The sequence below is a fragment of the Paroedura picta genome, chromosome 3, assembly GCF_049243985.1.
Source record: "Paroedura picta isolate Pp20150507F chromosome 3, Ppicta_v3.0, whole genome shotgun sequence".
NCBI classification, from domain to species: Eukaryota; Metazoa; Chordata; class Lepidosauria; order Squamata; family Gekkonidae; genus Paroedura; species Paroedura picta.
Genome location: NC_135371.1, coordinates 155659288 through 155676048, shown reverse-complemented (window position 1 = coordinate 155676048; position 16761 = coordinate 155659288). Strand labels below are relative to the sequence as shown.

Sequence of the window (16761 nt, the reverse complement as noted above, 5' to 3'; positions counted from 1 at the left end):
TGCACTCGTGTCCCTTCTCTCAGCCCTCCCACCAGCTGCAAGGCTTGGTCTGGCAACGCTGTAAGCCCATCCCCCACCACACGTCATCCTCTTCCCCCATCCCCCAGTAATTGCCAGGTTGCCATCCTAAGTTCCCAGCCAATATACCATTAGCAAAGCAGACAGGGGTTTTATCAATGTCTTTTTTTATTTTGTATTCAAAACACACACACTTTTTGAGGGCCTCAGCCACAAGAAAGGCCCCTGTCAGTAGAAATCAGATTACCCTTATTTAGAAAGTCATTCACAGCCAGTGCCTCTCCTGCATGGAATCGGCATAATTTCATCCTTCCCCTCAAAAATATGCCTTTGTGGTCATGTTCACATGATAAAGTACATCGTTGAGTAGCATATTGAGCTGGAAGAAATTAACAGCATGCCCACACTACAAACAGAAACCTGACTTTACAGTCATTCCCTTTTCCCAAGGAAGGTGGAGTTCCGTGCAAAAGGAGATAGAAATTTCTGAGTATTCTTGTTAGTGCACCTCCAAACTACTATACCCAGGATTCTTTGGGGGAAATAAAACCCACAGAACTCTGTGGTACAGCTAGAAGAGTTGCCAACTTTCAAGTGGGGCCTCCTGATCTCCCAGAGTTACAAATCATCTCCAGGCAACAGAGACCATTTCCCCTGGAGAAAATGGCTGCTTTGGAGCATGGACTGTATGGCACAGTATCCTATTGTGGTCCTTCCCCTCCCTAAAACCCACCTTCCCCAGGATCCACTCCAAATCTTCAGGAATTTCCCAAACCAGTTGGCAACCCTAGTAGCTAGGTCCTTTGATAAAACCTTCAGTTTGGGTTGCAGTGGTCTTTTTTCCAAACGCCAGGAGATAATGTGCATTAAAGTAACCACTCGCCAGCTGCTATCTGAGTTCCATGTGCAAATATATGGGGGTTTTCCAAAAGCAATGCAACTAAATAGAGCTACATTTGAAATACAATATTTACCATGGAGCTTGGGGTGATAACGGACCAGTGGCAATTTTTTTTTGTCCTAAGATTTGTCCATAATGCATCAACTGACCTTTTATTTTATCAAAAGACTAATGATATTTCAGCACAGAATTATGGTTGTCCACATGGTTGTTTTAATTTACAGTTCATGTTCCTGTGCCTTTATCAGCATGCAAAAATTAAACAGATATGTTTCCAATTTTTTTAACTCCCAGGTTCTCATGTCTTAAAATGCTGATAAAGGTATAGGGACACTCAGCAATAATTCTAAAAGTAGCTTAGTTTCTCTTGGCAATTTTAAATGACAATCTTTCCAATACAGAATTTGTAATTGCAATTATTTAAAATTTTAGTTTCTATGCTTGGCCAATTCTTATGCCAATGAAGGAATTCTCTAACTATGACTCAGGTACAGGAACTAGTCCTAAGGAAGCCAGGTCTCCTGCTAGAGTTGGAGATCTCCTGGTCTGGATACCTGTTCCTTGACCCCAGGGAGAAACTGAGGGGGGTGTCACTGCCACAGCAAGATGCAACATCCCTTTTAGGATGGCACTGTATCCCAGTATTGCTCTAAGGCAGGGGTAGTCAAACTGCGGCCCTCCAGATGTCCATGGACTACAATTCCCAGGAGCCCCCTGCCAGCATTCGCTGGCAGGGGGCTCCTGGGAATTGTAGTCCATGGACATCTGGAGGGCCACAGTTTGACTACCCCTGCTCTAGGTTCAATACTGAAGCATCATCCCAAGGTGATAATGTCACTTTCAGTTACATGCCAGAAGTGGCATCATGTATTGGCACAACATGGAATTGCCACGCTATTGGACCAGAAAAGGGTAGATATCTTATGTCCTGTCCAAGAGAATTTAATGAATTCTAGGTTCCACTGTCTTAACAAGAGCATCTATTTGATTTGAACCTCAAAAGCCAGGATGGAACAAATCTGTCCAAATATATCTCCTCACAAGGTAGAGTTCCGTAAACATCCTTCCAATTCACTTGCATGCTGGAATAGGATTGTGATGGCTTAACTAATGATAGGAGAGGCATGTCATTTTTGTTTCCTTTTTTCAACAAAACTATTTTTCTATGTTACACTTATAGCTAAGGTATCATACAAGGCAATTTAAAAAACATGTAAACATTTGGATTCCTTCCAGTTCAGAAATTTTTAAAAGATAAAAAGCCTTCATTTCACCAGTACCAAAACATGGCAAGAAAAAAACAACGACATTTAAAAGAAATATATACATCCAGTTTGGGGGAGAACATATTCAGTGTGACACCTTTACCATACTGATACAAAAAGAATTCCAGAGCTAAGCTGGCTGAATGAGGTGGCTTCCATATTTTTGTTCATTCCTGTTTGTAACACTTGGCAATTATTAGTTGTATATCCAAATTGAATTGACTCAGTCTTGATATTTCTTAATTAACATCCTTGAACCAATTACTCCAAAGCAAGTCTAAACAGATGACAGCAGAAACAGTAATCAGGGTAAAGTATAGGCAAAAGGGGGCACAGGAAAACGCCTTTCTATAATCTTATCAACAGAAACCCATTTCATTTGTTTCCCTTTTGATTCTCACCCGAACCACCTCCTCAGACCCTGGCTCAGACCTAATTGGGACTAGATGACCCATAAGGTCCCTGCCAACTCTATTATTCTTCCATGATTCATTCTGAGAATGGAGCAAGGTTTTGTTTGTTTTTCTGGACCCCTGACAACCCTAAACTGGATTATTTTGAAGCAAACACATATGGATTGCACTGTTTTGAGACTCAGGCAAGATAACGTCTGGCCTACCTGAATCCCACTGGAATCTGCAGAGTTTTGTTGCGACCTACGCCTCTCCCATGGTGTTCCTAAGCATATTATGGACATCTTGCACAAGCACCGTGATGGAGAAAGTCTTACAACCGCACTAAACTTTGCTTTTAAGATATTTAGGTTCTGCTTTATGGAACTGTGATGTTTCTCGAGGTATCAGAGAAGTGGATTGGATGAAATTTCCTGGTTCTAGAATTAAACTAAGAACTGTTTGACTATACCCTCATTTCAACACGACTTTGGTTTCAGAACTTGAGTTTTCCACCTACAATACTTTGTGTGTGTATGTGTAAAGTGCCATCTAGTCACAGCCAACTTTTGGTGATCCCACCAAGTGGCGTTCAAGGCAAGTGAGAAGCAGAGGTGGCTTGCCATGGCCTTCCTCGGCAGTCCAAGTACCGACTCTGCTTAATTTCCAAGATCTGATAAGATTGGACTTTACCCATGTTGCCTCTCCTCATACACGTTTCCTTAGTGCTGTACTAAAATGCCGCAGCATTTTCACTACGGCTTGCTTCTTTTGTGCCAAAAGATAACTAAATCTTATCTCTTCCTCCTCTGGAAGGAGCTCATGTCAGTAAATTTAAATTGTTGCCTTGAAGCTTTTCTTGCTTCTGCAGGGGGCAGTAGAATCGCATCTCTAATGCCCTTATGTATTAAGCCAGCGCCTCTCTAGTTGAAATGCTGCTCAAACCAAGTACCCAGTGTTGTTGAAAGGATCTAGGTAAACCTGGCTGCTTCTCAGTCCAGAGATTTCACCACACCCCGTGGAATTCTGATCCAGGAAGAGTGCTAATTTTCCACAGTACGAAAGGAGAGAGGCGATAGTCCGTGACTAGGATACATTATAAACACAGAAGGCTAAATCCTTGAGAGCCCTATATTGGCTGTTAAAGCCTGTTTCTAGTCCTTGCTGTTAGGGAAGAAACAACAAAAATGTTACGATGGGAATTCTAATCCATGTTAAGTTTGTTGCATTTAACTAAACAGAAATCCAAAGGCAAGACAATATGTTGTGCTGTTTCACTAGGATCTGGGGGATCCCGATTCAAATCTCCACAGTGGACTGGAAGCTCATTGGGTGATCTTGGGCCACACACTCCCTCTCAGCCTAACATACCTCACAGGGTTGTTGTTGTAATGATAAGCCAGAGGAGAGAGATTGTAAGCTATGTTGAGTCCCAGTTTTGTACGTTAGAACAACTCTCCTTTGCCTCCTGTCAACAATTGAGAGCAATCTTTCCCCAGAGTGGATTGATAACCCTTTTGATTAGATCTTGTTTGAAACTTGCCTGTCTCCTTATAATGCCTTCCTTTCCCTACTATTTGAAGCTTTAAGAAGGGTACAGAAGCTGCTGTGGCTTCTGTTTAAGAAGGGTACAAATGCTTCCGCCTAATGGATGCTTACTTGATGGGTCTCAGAGAGCTCTGACCCACAAAAGCTTATAGTTGGGTCTTTAAAGCACCACAGGATTCCTGCTTGAGGGGGGGGGGGAGGAAAATACAATTCTATTTCATACAAATCTTCCATTTAGCAGAACACTCCCTTTGCCTGTTCAGTATGTGAACAGCCAAAACAAAAGATGCATTAAATAAAAACACAAAAAAACCCTCCATTTAAAATTCAGTCACATATCTGGAGCTGAGAGGAAAGGTTAGAGGAGAATGTTCGAGAGAGCTCAAGACCATGTGGATGATGTTTGTAACCGGCGTCTCACTTTATGATCCAACCCAAGATTCAGATCCCATAACGGAGGGATATTTTTACAGGACTCAGAACAAGATGAGGTCAAATGCAGAGATCTCTGCAGGAAGCCAGAGAATCAATTCATCTCCTTCTGATCAGATTTTGTTTTATTCTCCCTCTCTGTACATGATGCAATCTAAAACATGTGGGAACAAAATCAAGTCATATTCAATATTACTGGCCTTCAGGGTGGAGTAGGGTAAGGTGGTAAAGGGGAGAAATTTGTTCCCAAACCATAATCTCATGCAAATGAGCCTGACTCAAGAGAATAACAAGGAAAAAGCCCACAATGCAACTCTGCCCTCTTTCAAAACCATGGTTTACTTTCAATTTAATTTCATCAGTAAAGCATATTAATGCCTGGATTGTTCATATATCAAAGTGGGGACTCAGTGACTGGGGTCTTCTTCAGGTGGCTCCTGTGCAACAAAGAATCCCATATCCCCATTCACTGACAGGGAATATGGGGGATGCTGCCTTTTAAACTTGCCACTCTACTCCAACTCTTTGTGTGCTGGATGACTGGCATCAGGAGATTGCCCTGTCTCTCTTTCCTTTAGGCTGCTTGAGATTACTGCTGGATATTGCAGTTTAGCAGAACAATCACTTGAAACTGTCCTGTACTCAAGCAGGCTATCAAGGTCAGTATTTTCTACTCAGATTGGCAGTAGCTCTTCCAAGTTTTCAGGTGGAGCTCTTTCACATAATCTATAGCCTGGTCTTTTCAACTAGCGATGCAGGGGATTGAACCTGGGACCTTCTGAATGCCAAGCAGATGCTCTGCTACTAAACCACGGCTCCTCCGAGCCCCTTGCCTTTGAAAGGTGTTAATTCTGCTTAGGCTAGTGCTGCACATTGTCCACAGTGATAAGCATTAGATGCAGGGGGACAGAAATCTAGCTTGGTCAAGTCTCCGGCACCTTCTGGCTTTTTGTTCTTAGCCCCTTCCTCCTTCTCATGAGTCTCCATCCAGATATGGAAACTCTTAAGGCACAGAGATGGTTAAAGGCACATCAAAATGAAAGAAAATTCAGCGATAAGAGATGGAGTGTCAAGTTCTGGTGCCTGTTGTTTCAGGTTTTTAAAACCAGATGCCATACAGGGAGGTAGAATTCAAACCAACATGGTCATATCTCAGAGCATCACATCATCCCCCTAAATGAGGTTGTCAGGCTTTTTTGGGGGGAGCGAAGCACCACTATCCTTCATACACACCCAGATAATATGTCCTCTCCTCCCCCCATTACAGGTGTGGCCAGGATGGGACATCAGCAAACAAGGACCTCACTGCCTCTCTAGAGGAAGGCTTCTTTTCGCAGTCACCTATAGGGCTCAGCACGCTTGGCTCACGTTGAAGACCCCACTGCTATTGAAAGGCAGAGGTTGTCTTTACCAAGGCTGCTAGGAACATCCCAAGAGCCTCTGATAGTAGCTGTAGATTCCAGGCAGGGCAGAGGAGAATCAGTTTGGCCTTGACACAGAGAGTTCTAACTTGTTTTCAAAAACAGAACTGCTTCCTGCCCTCCACCAGTCTGCAAGGCCCATGGAAACAGCCAGCAAGTCTCCCAAACTGTCAGGCCCCACGTCCCATCCTTTCAACATGCTTCCATGTTACCCTTTAATTTCCGGGCATTTGAACTGAAGAGACCCGATGTTTGATGGGTCAAACTGCAGCACAAGGCAGGGAGGCTGAGATGCGACCCTGGAGGAGCCAACCGTGGTTGGTTGCTCCTGGTGTGCCTGCCCATCTCGGGCAAACCTCAGAGAGGCTTAGGAGCTTCACGGAAGCTCCGCCTTTCAGTCCACAACCGCAGTTAAGAACACACGCGGCTAAAATTCAGGAGTTCGGCTCTTTCAGCCCTGCGAAGGGACAGATGAAAACACCCACCCTCAACTAAGTCCTCTGCACACTGGCCTTGCTGAACAACCGACTGTGCCAGTAATCAGGGTTGTCGAAAGCACAGTCGGAGGCTTCCAGTGTACGTAGGGGCTTCATGAAGCCATTTTTGGGGCAGGGGGGGCTCTGGCAGCCAGGGCACTGGACAGGGGGCAAGACAGCGTCCATTTCTTCATAACCCTGCTCATCCGGGGAACCTTGCGTGATGCCGGAGTCCATGTCAGTATAGTCTCCCCGAGAGCTGCGGATGCTGCTGAGGGACTTGCTGAGCCTGGGCTGTTTGTTCATGTACTCATAGTCTTCTTCTTCGTCCTCTTCGTCCCGGCAGGGCGTCGTCAACTGGGAGCTCGGCACGCTGCCGAGCGAAGTGCTCAGCTCAGAGCCCAGGTCCATGTACTCGTAGCCAAGCTCCTCCAAGGAGGCGGGCCTGGGCTGCGGGACTCGCGGGGCACGGCGGTTCATGTACTCGTACTCTTCATCCACTTGCGGCACAGGATGTGAGTCCCGGGGGAGGGAGGCGGGATTGCCGGCAGCGCGCTCTGCAGTGGAGAGGAGAAAAAGAGGGTCTTTGAGGCCAAACTCCCCAATGTAGTTTTTAACAAGTCTGGGCCAGGTTCCCCTGGAGGTTCCCCTGCTTTAGGAAGCTTTGGGCTGATCCTGCGTTGAGCAGGGGGTTGGACTAGATGGCCTGTATGGCCCCTTCCAACTCTATGATTCTATGATTCTACTAGAGGCAAGGCCCATTATATGTCTAAATACAATGGGTGCTAGCCTTTCCCCGCAGGGAGCCCTTGGCAGCTGCGCGGAGTGCGGCTGGCGCGGGCTCCCTCGGGCGGTGGCCTGACATGTCAGGCCGCCAGCAAGAGAGCAACTGCGAGCCGTGCAGGGCGGGAATCGGGAATTGGCCCGGCCGATGGTCTGTCCGGAGGAAGGGGCCAATTGGCACCCTTCCTCATCCCGGACAGAGCCCGCCCTAACTCCTCCCACAAAGCCCTTACGGTTTTATTTAGTCCGCGGCGCCCGTGGTGCCGCGGGCTGTGTTAAGACGATTCTATGAAAAGCTGCTTGTGCAGCTCCCAAGTGGGGCATGGAACTGTCGTACCAGGGCCACTTCGGCTCGGGAAAACAGCACAGGGAGGAAGACCCGAAAAAGAAGAGTTTTTATACCCTGGTTTTCACTACCTGAAAGAGTCTCCAAGCAGCTTCCAACTGCCTTCCCTGTGAGGTAGGTGGGGCCGAGAGAGCTCTGACAGGACTGCTCTGTGAGAACAGCTCTAACAGGACTGTGATTAGCCCAAGGTCACCGAGCTGGCTGCATGTGGAGAAGAGGGGAATCAAACCCAGTTCCCCGGATAAGAGGCTGCTGCTCTTAACCACTACACCCAGCTGGCCTGCACAGGTTTTAAAAGCAGTGTTCCCCACAGCTGCTGTGTGGCCGCAGGAAAAGTGGGTGGGGTCCTGAGAACCCGTATCCAAAAAAATATTGCCTAGCTGTCCAAATCTAGGGTGAATGTCAATCCCTTCCAAGCAATGAGGCACCCACCTCACCTGCACTCTGGGACAGGGACAGAGCCAAACTATCGGTGCAGCTTAGGAGGCCAAGAAACAGAACTCTAAATACGATTCTTCTAATTTATATTTCACCTCTGCCATCCACTGGCTACAGGATGCTGAGCTGAAATTGCTTTGGCCAGGTTCCGCAGAGCCACCTAAGCCATCAGAACTTGTGGCTGGTGGTCTAACGTGGCTACTTCTACAGTGAAATTCTACAAGCCATGGGTTATATATAGCTATTCAATATGCCATTCCCGCTACACCATTTTGTTTCTTTCTTTTAGTTCCGTAAACAGCCTTTAGCCAGACATTGCTTTGGCCTTCATCTGAGTTAGGATGCAGGGAACTTTCCACTGGGTCCTGATTCCCTTTTCACCTTGAGAAGGGATTGGATCCCATTGCCGGTTCAACTAAGCCTGACAAAGCGCATAGACCAAAAAACCATGTATCAGACAATGGTCCAGAAACAGTCAGAGCCAAGATTCCACACTTGCTTCCCTGACGAGAGCCAGCATAGTTTAGTGGTTAAGAGTGGCAGACTGTAATCTGAAGAACTGGGTTGGATTCCTCGCTCCTCCACATGCAGCCAGCTGGGTGATTTTGCGCTAGTCACAGTTCTCTTAGAGCTGTTCTCAGATCAGTTCTCTTAGCGCTCTCTCAGCAACACCTATCTCACAAGGTGTCTGTTTTGGGGAAAGGAATAGAAGGCAACAGTAAGCCACTTAGAGACTCCTTCTGGTAGAGAAAAGCTGGGTATAAAAACCCATCTCCTTTCTCTTCTCCTAGATGCGTTTCTACCCATCCCTTTCCATCCTGGTACTGGAGCAACCCACCCACGTAAAGACTGTGAGATGAACCTCTCTGTCCTGCAGACCCTTCTGCGGCACAACTCTTACCTCGGCTGTTTCGATCCGGCATGACGTAGCCATTGGCATCTTCTTCCCCATCGGTGTTTCCCACAGGGAGCATCAGGCTCTCCCGCTGAGAGAGGTAGGCGCTGTCTCCCCGGGACCGGTGGCTGCGGCATAGGCTCCCAGACAAAGACATATCCTCGGTGAGCTCGTAGTCGGAGGCTGTCCCCCGTCCCTCTGATGACTCTGAGATCGTGCGGCCCATGGACTCCTGCCTGATGCGCAAAGTCTGCCGGGAGCCCAGTCCAGCGCTCTGGATCACAAGGAGGCAAAGATTAGTGGACAACAATCCTTTTGCAGCTTCCATCGGCATCTCAGGCAGAAGTCCCCAAGGTCTTTCAAGGACTGAACGTGCACTGCATGAGAGCGTTAGACTAAAGCTAGAAAGACCCCCGTTCAAATCTTCTCTTAGCCATAAAACTTGCTTGGGTCACAAAGGGCCATCACACATTCTAAGGACCATCTACCGCACAGAGCAGTTGTGAGTATAAAACAGAGGCTGCCGACAAAAACATAAGCTGCCTGAGCTCCTTGGAGGATGGGGGGGGGGATGAAAATGTGGTGGGGCAGATGGTGGTGGGGCAGATGGGGCAGATGTGCTAAGGGATGATCAGGAGCAGGGCTCAAGATCACCTACCCAAGCAGTAGGGCAATCTGAACTGGAAGATCAGGTTCTGGTGCTTGGATAGGCAGGCTGCAAAAATGTGCATAAGAGCTTCCCCACCTACCTGGGGGAGCCGAGGCATGACTTAACTACCTTGGATGACTTCAGTCCCACTGAAGGAGGATGTGGTGGACAAGTGGATGAAGCTCTACCGCTCAACACTTCCCCTCACTGCCAGATTCTTGACTAAAGAAGCTCAGACGGTCTCCTCAGTCCCTTCTAACTAGATGTGCATGCCATCCTTTTTATACTAGCTCTGAACTCCATAAAGATAAGAAATGTAACTCAGTACCTGATGACTTCCACTGAGGGTACTTTGGTTCATGGGTATGTATCCAGCCGAGGCGTTCAGAAGAGTCGGGCTCTGAAGAATTACAAAAACATCCATAGCAGTCAGGCATTTTGATGCTCTAGGCCAGAGATCCCCCAAAATGGCTCACGTGCTGTGCTGTGTTTCCTGGTGCCCTCTTCCTTCTTTCCCCAAAACAAAGATCCCATCCTAGCTTTGCTCTATCTCATTGGAGTAAGTGGTCCTTCAGAATACCCAGAATTAGGCAGAGAACACCTATCTGGAAACAGTTGCTTCCGTTACAGGCTGATGCCTGGCTTGGATCCTCCCAAGATACTACAATTGGTCATCGGCCACCCCTTTTTGTGGTGGCCCCCGCTCGATGTTTTCAGACTTTGAAAACCGCCTGCAGGTTCAACAAGGGTGGAGACTCCCTCCATAGGCCAAGACATAATGGTGCAGCCTCCCCACCTGCCCCGGCATCTTGGTAGCCCCTAACGACTTCCGGACTATGATGCCAATCTTCAGTGAAGCTTCCTTCATCCTGATAGATCCACAGACTGCCATCCACTGTCCTGTAGCTTTCACCCTCTCCCCGACTCAGTCAAACAGCCCTTCCCCCTAAGCCTGTCAGCATCCTGAGGGCCAGCTTGGTGTCATGGTTACGAGTGGCGGCTTCAAATCTGGTGAGCCAGGTCTGATTCCCTGCTGCTGCACAGGCAGCCAGCTGGGTGACCTTGGAGTGGTCACAGTTCTCACAGAGTTGTTCTCATAGAGCAGTTTCTCTAAGAGCTCTCTCAGCCCCACCTGCCCCACAAGGTGTCTGTTGTGGGGAGAGGAAAGGGAAGGCAATTGTAAGTTGGTCAGAGACTCCTTCATGTAGGGAAAAGCGGGGTATAAAAACCCACTCTTCTTCATTCAGCAGGGCTAGGCAAAATTCGCCTTCCTCTTTCTTCTGTAGCTTCAAAGGGCAAAACCACTGAGAAGAATGGGGCAGAACTAGGGAGACTCATTGAGTTGGGAGCGGGGGAGTCCCTTACCCGTGTGGCGTCTACCCACTGCCTGGAGGAGAAGAGATTATTAAGCTCCTCCTCCTCCATCTCCGTCTCCATTTCCAATGTTTCCATTTCATCCAGCTCCTTTTCGCTGAGTGCTGGAGGCTCCACCGGGGGCAACGTCCCGCTCTCTCTCTGGAGGAAAGGAAGACAAGTTATAGTGAGGCCCTACTGGAATATCGCAGCAGCGATTGCTGAGCACTGCCAAGTGATACTGGGAGTGTCCTAACAGGAACAAAAACTGTAATTTCAAGATGAGTCAGTCCTTTGGGCTGTGCCTGCCTTACAAAGAAGAGATATACCAGGCCTCAGGTCTTTCTGGTAGCCTAACCATGCAGATCCAGATATTTGGAAGTCTGGCAGCGTGAGAGAAAAGCCCTGTGCTTAGCAGTGTCCTTTTTACCAGCTGCACATGGAAAAAATCCATTCTAAGGTAGCCTTAGACACCTAGGAGCCAACCAAGGAAAAGCAGGGCAATCAGTATTAGTATTAACTAGAAGGCAGGCTGGACTCCATCAAAGAACTGCTTTGGGGCTGAGCCCTGACTGAGACTATGCTCTGGACCTATGCCAACTGTACTCTCAGCCTAACCTACCTCACAGGGTTGTTGTGAACCTAAAATACCAGAAATGAAACTGTATATCGCGAAGGGAGAGGGAAATGCCCATAATGACAACACACTTCTATGGAAGAATGTATCCAGATTTCTGAACTTAGATCTAATCTATAAAAAAAGAAACTATGTACAGGATTTACGAGTGACTGTCCCAACAGGAGTGACACATAGCATCTGGGATGTAGCTGATAGCATCATCAACGGCTGCACTGCTAAGCAAAGCGTGGCTCTCCAGATGTCCATGGACTACAATTCCCATCAGCCCCTGTCAGTATCATTCTGGCAGGGGCTCGTGGGAATCGTAGTCCATGGACATCTGGAGAGCCCCAGTTTGGCCACTCCTGGTCTACAGACTTCATCAGTAGACTGCAGAAGAGCTGGAACAAGCCAGCACTCACCTTAATCACCAGGTAGCGAGGAGGATCACGGGCCATTCGTGTGAACTCATTGGCCAGCTCTTTGAAGGTGGGACGGATGTTCTCATCAATCATCCAGCCTGCAGGACAAGAAAAGGCTAAACTCTTAGCAGGCAGACACTAATCACAACACTGTCTGTGGCCTAGGGCAACACCATCAGCCTTTGGGTTCTCTGTCCTGTCTAGTTCAGAAAGACTTTCCTGGTCTGCTTTAGGGAAATGCTTGTTGTGCAATCGGGAGAGGCTATGGTTCAGTGGCGTAGCATCTGCCTGGCAGGCAGAAGATCCCAGGTTCAATCCCTGGCATCAACATTTAAAAGGACAAGGTAGTCGGTGATGTGCAAGACCTCTACCCAGTACCCTGGAGAGCTGCTGCCAGTCTGAGTAGACTGTGATGACCTTGATGGACCAGTGGTCCAATTCAGTATAAATACTTTCGTTACTTTCATGCCAGTAGAATTGCCAAAGTATATAAAAGGACAGGCTAATTAAATACCTGTCCAGGACTGGAGAAAGTGACCCAATTCACTTACATTTTACCATTACCATGTAGACATCAATGGTGCAGATTTGGGGCTGTGAGAGACGCTCCCCTTTCTCCAGAAGGTCAGGCACTTCTGAAAGATGGATGCCTGCATAGGGTTCACTTCCAAAGGTCATCATCTCCCACAGCGTCACCCCTGCAGTGGACGGATGACAAAAGAATGGAGTGAGCAGGTTGGGTAAATCTTGGCACATGGAGTTGGAGAGATTGTGGGCTCTGATGAAGAACTACAGCATGGACATGCATGCCCCCAAACAAAAATTAAAGAGGCAGGAGTGGTGCAAAGATCTTGGTACTCAAAGCAGCCCCTTGCCTCCCTTGGCTAAAAAACCAGCCCTGATTTTAGAAAAAGCTCAGATCAGCTCAGCTGAGATACTTACCGTAACTCCACACATCACTTTGATGCGTATATTTTCCAAAATGTATGCTCTCCAAAGCCATCCATTTTATTGGAGTCTGAAAAATACAAGTCAGCACACACAATAATATGAATAATAATAATTCTTATTTTTATTTTATTTTATTTTATTACATTTATTTTATTTATACCTCGCCCTTCCAATGCTCAGGGCAGGTTACAAACTTAAAAACGTACACAAAGGTAAAACATTAAAACAGTCTAGCTCTGCCAATCCTGCCCTTAACTAAGTCCCAGATGGGAGAGGTTTGGCAGGAGCGGCTCTTCCATCTCCTCTCCTTCCTCCCCAAGCAGTGAGGCCACACACACACACACACACACACACACACACACACACAAGCGAAGAGTTCAGAGAGGAATCTACAAGGCCTGTTTCACTGTCTCAAATGGAGAACACTTTTGACCATGATTCACCTCCCCTGAGATTCTTGTTCTCGGATTTTACTTCTAAAGAGTTTTGGGGTGCAAAGACCAGCTAGCTAGAGTGAAGCCTGATCTCAATTGCTGCTTAAGGGAGAACCCATTAAAGTGCCATCAGGTCACAGCCAACTCATGGTGACCCTAACAAGAGGCTGTCAAGATAAGGGAAAAGCAGAGGTGGTTTGCCATGGCTTTCCTCTGTGGGGTCTTTCTTGGTGATCTCCCACCCAAGCACTGGCCAAGATCTGATGAGTTCTGTACCATAACTATACCATGCTATCTTCTCTTCATCTCAGAGTTTACAGAAGGAAGTTTATTCTCAAAATATAAGTCATTCAGTTTTGATCCCATTCTTCACCACATCTCTCTCCCCCCTTCTAAAACCTGCAAGAAGGTTTCTTCCAGAACAAACTCTCCAGCACCCCTTCCTCCCTCTGCCTGTTCCCTTGTCCACATGAAGTGTGGTGTCCTGTCTATTTTGAATGCATTAAAGCCTTGGCATTCAGGCATGAGAAAGTGACCACCCCCCTCCCCAAAACAGAAGTTAAAGGAGACGAACTGCATGTATTATCCACTAGGACCCTGAAGAGACTAACCTTAATTTCGTTGTAGAAGTATTTCTTGTCATCTGGATACAGCAGGTCAGCAATGCCAAAATCTGCCACCTGTACCTGGCTGGGGGATTTGACCATAACATTCCGGGCAGCAAGGTTGCGATGGACCATGCGGTGCTCCTCTAAGTAGTACATGCCCTGAAGGTTGGAGAGAAGGAACAGGTGAACTATGAATCAAAGCTGGAGCCCCCTATTAGATTTATTTAGAAACTTTTGATTTACAAAGATTCAAGCGGGTAGCCGTGTTGGTCTGAAGCAGCAGGACAAAATTTGAGTCCCGTGGCACCTTTAAGACCAACAAAGATTTATTCAAGGCATGAGCTTTTGTGTGCATGCACACTTCCTCAGACAACGGAACAGGGGTCATAAGAATACAGATATAAGGAGAAAGTACATTAGTGGCAAATGAGTAAACAGCATCGTAAGTCCAAATATGCAGTACGATAATTCTTTGCTAGAAAAGCAAAGGAGCCTTCCAAGACCTAGCTATGCATGCATGGATGTTTCTCGCACCATAATGAGAATCAAGCATTTTCCTGCATTCCTGAAAGGAACTCATTATGCCTAGCAAGAACATGCTGGGAAAGAGCAGAGCATTTTTCAGCTCAGTTATGGGTCTATATGTTAAGACTGTGGGCAGCCCCAATTCTTGATTGGTGTTTTTCAGATTTTACATTTTCCTGGAACGCTTGGCATGAAGGGATACCTGTACATCTGCCATAGAACTGCAACACATTACAGAAAACGTGAAACTAAGGTCACTTAGGGCAGGGGCTGTTAACCTGTGGTCCTCCAGATGTTCATGGACTACAATTCCCATGAGCCCTTGCCAGGCTTAGGGCCTGAGCCATATTGCTTGCAACATAGAGCCGATCCAATGCTGTACTGTTTATTGCAGAAGATCTGTTACACTGTTACACTGCTAATGACCTTCATATTCAGACTCACGAAGAAGCCTTATTAATTCATTACAACGAGGGCCAGAGCTTTTTCCATCCTGGCCCCCACCTGGTGGAATGAGCTCCCTCAAGAGATCAGGGCCCTGCCTGAACGCCCACAGTTCCACAGGGCCTGCAAAAGGGAGCTCCTCCACCAGGCATTTGCCTGAGACCAACCACAGGTCCCCCCTACCTCTGACATCCCCTCCATGGCCTGAAGCAGCCTGATCTCTCTAGGGAGTTTAGCTTGTATGTTGTTATTGTTGGGACCACTGAAGTTGTTGTTTAGAATCTCTGTTGGGTTGTTATTGTTGTATATTGACTATGTTGTATGTTGACTTGTTCCATGTATCCCCTATGATGTTGTATGTAAACCGCCCTGAGCCATAGGGAAGGTCGGTATAGAAATCAAATCAAATCAATAAAATAAAATAAATGAGGAACTGCATGGATTCTTCTCAATGCTTTCTGAATACATCAGAAATGTTAAGTGAGAGGAAAAGGAAAAGGGGAAAGCACTGAAGCTTAGTCGTGTTAGTCTTAATGTGGAGATAATTCAGTTGCACCTTTTAGATTAGCTGTCATTTTTATTATTGTCGACAGAGCATGAGAGAGCTGGATAGAAAGCTTTCATTCACCTGGAAAACAATCTAGGGTAGAAAATCTCCAGTTTCAGACAATTCCTATCCCTCTGATATTCTTCTGCAAAACTCGTACTGACCTTGGCAATCTGTACACACCAGTTAAGCATCAGCTGGGGTCCGATAGCATCCTTGTTTTTGCGGATGTATTCCAGGAGAGAGCCCAGGGGTAGGAGCTGGGTCACCAACTGAAGCTGGGTCCCAGGACAGATGCCTAAGAGCCGGATGATGTAAGCATGATCCAGGCTTCCTATGGCCAACATGTGCTGTAAATATTCAAAACATCGGAAGCAAAACGGGGAAAATTAATAAATCACGTTATCAGGACCAAAATATCCATTGACACAGAGTTGCACCAAAGACAGAAGGTCCTGGCAGAACTGTGATATGAAACTTGAGGAAGTGCTGCTTTCTGAGAAGGAAAGTTGGGGGGGGGGGGGTCACGGGGTTTGGCAAGGGTACCTACCTCAGTGACCGCATGGAATGTCTGCCGTCCGCTTGGATCCTGGATAACTTTGATGCTCACAGGAATCTTGATGGAATCTCCATCTGGGATCCAGACCCCCTGATGGAAAAGAAAGCCAGAGGGAGATGAACCATATTCTTGCACAATGAGCCATTCATAAACCCTTAACTGCCGAGGAAACACTGGGAATCGTATTCTTACACATGTCCAACAGGAACAAACACGAGTGAGGCTATTTTGTGTCTATAATGGTTCTCCCTCCCCACAAAAAGATGAAGGAAGAAGGAAAAGATTCACATCTGTTGAATTCATAACCATTGGATAATTGTAATGTTTTGCCGTACTGCTATATCTTATTATTGCTGTTGCCCTTTTTATCTGTTCTACATTCATGATCAAATGTACTTTGTTTGCTGGTTTCTGACCATGTTAATAAATCTGATCTGAACCACTTAGCAGTGATGGTCAACTAGTGGTCCACATTTGTCCATCTTTCCAATGGTGCCTGCCCAGTATTGTTCTTGTGTAACTTCACCCAAGGAGCAATGATGGCCTGGAAAGGCCAAGCCGACTTTCCAGCCAGCCAACACTCCTACCAGCACAAAATGGTAGGACCCCAGGGGATTATGGGTCATCACAGCAGCATGAATGAGTTGCTGAGTCTGTACTGGTCAGAGCAGTGCCTGAGGTGCTACCTCTGGCCCATCATGCAACTTGTATAAATGATTACACAGCCCCCCCCCC

At 46.9% G+C, this 16761-nt stretch overlaps 1 protein-coding gene across 1 annotated transcript in view; it reads right to left on the bottom strand.

The window, feature by feature from the left end:
• Window positions 1-168: 168 nt before the first annotated feature.
• The window catches only part of ERBB3 (erb-b2 receptor tyrosine kinase 3), a 105046-nt gene continuing 88453 nt past the window's right edge, over window positions 169-16761 (bottom strand). Inside the window, exons 19-28 of the mRNA XM_077328842.1 lie at window positions 16018-16116; window positions 15632-15817; window positions 13955-14110; window positions 12901-12976; window positions 12510-12656; window positions 11959-12056; window positions 10930-11079; window positions 9893-9964; window positions 8922-9189; window positions 169-7010 (exon numbers count right to left, since the gene is read on the bottom strand). Coding sequence (XP_077184957.1) covers window positions 6469-7010; window positions 8922-9189; window positions 9893-9964; window positions 10930-11079; window positions 11959-12056; window positions 12510-12656; window positions 12901-12976; window positions 13955-14110; window positions 15632-15817; window positions 16018-16116 — 1794 coding nt within the window. The 3' untranslated portion in view covers window positions 169-6468. The remainder of the gene's footprint in view (window positions 7011-8921; window positions 9190-9892; window positions 9965-10929; window positions 11080-11958; window positions 12057-12509; window positions 12657-12900; window positions 12977-13954; window positions 14111-15631; window positions 15818-16017; window positions 16117-16761) is intronic.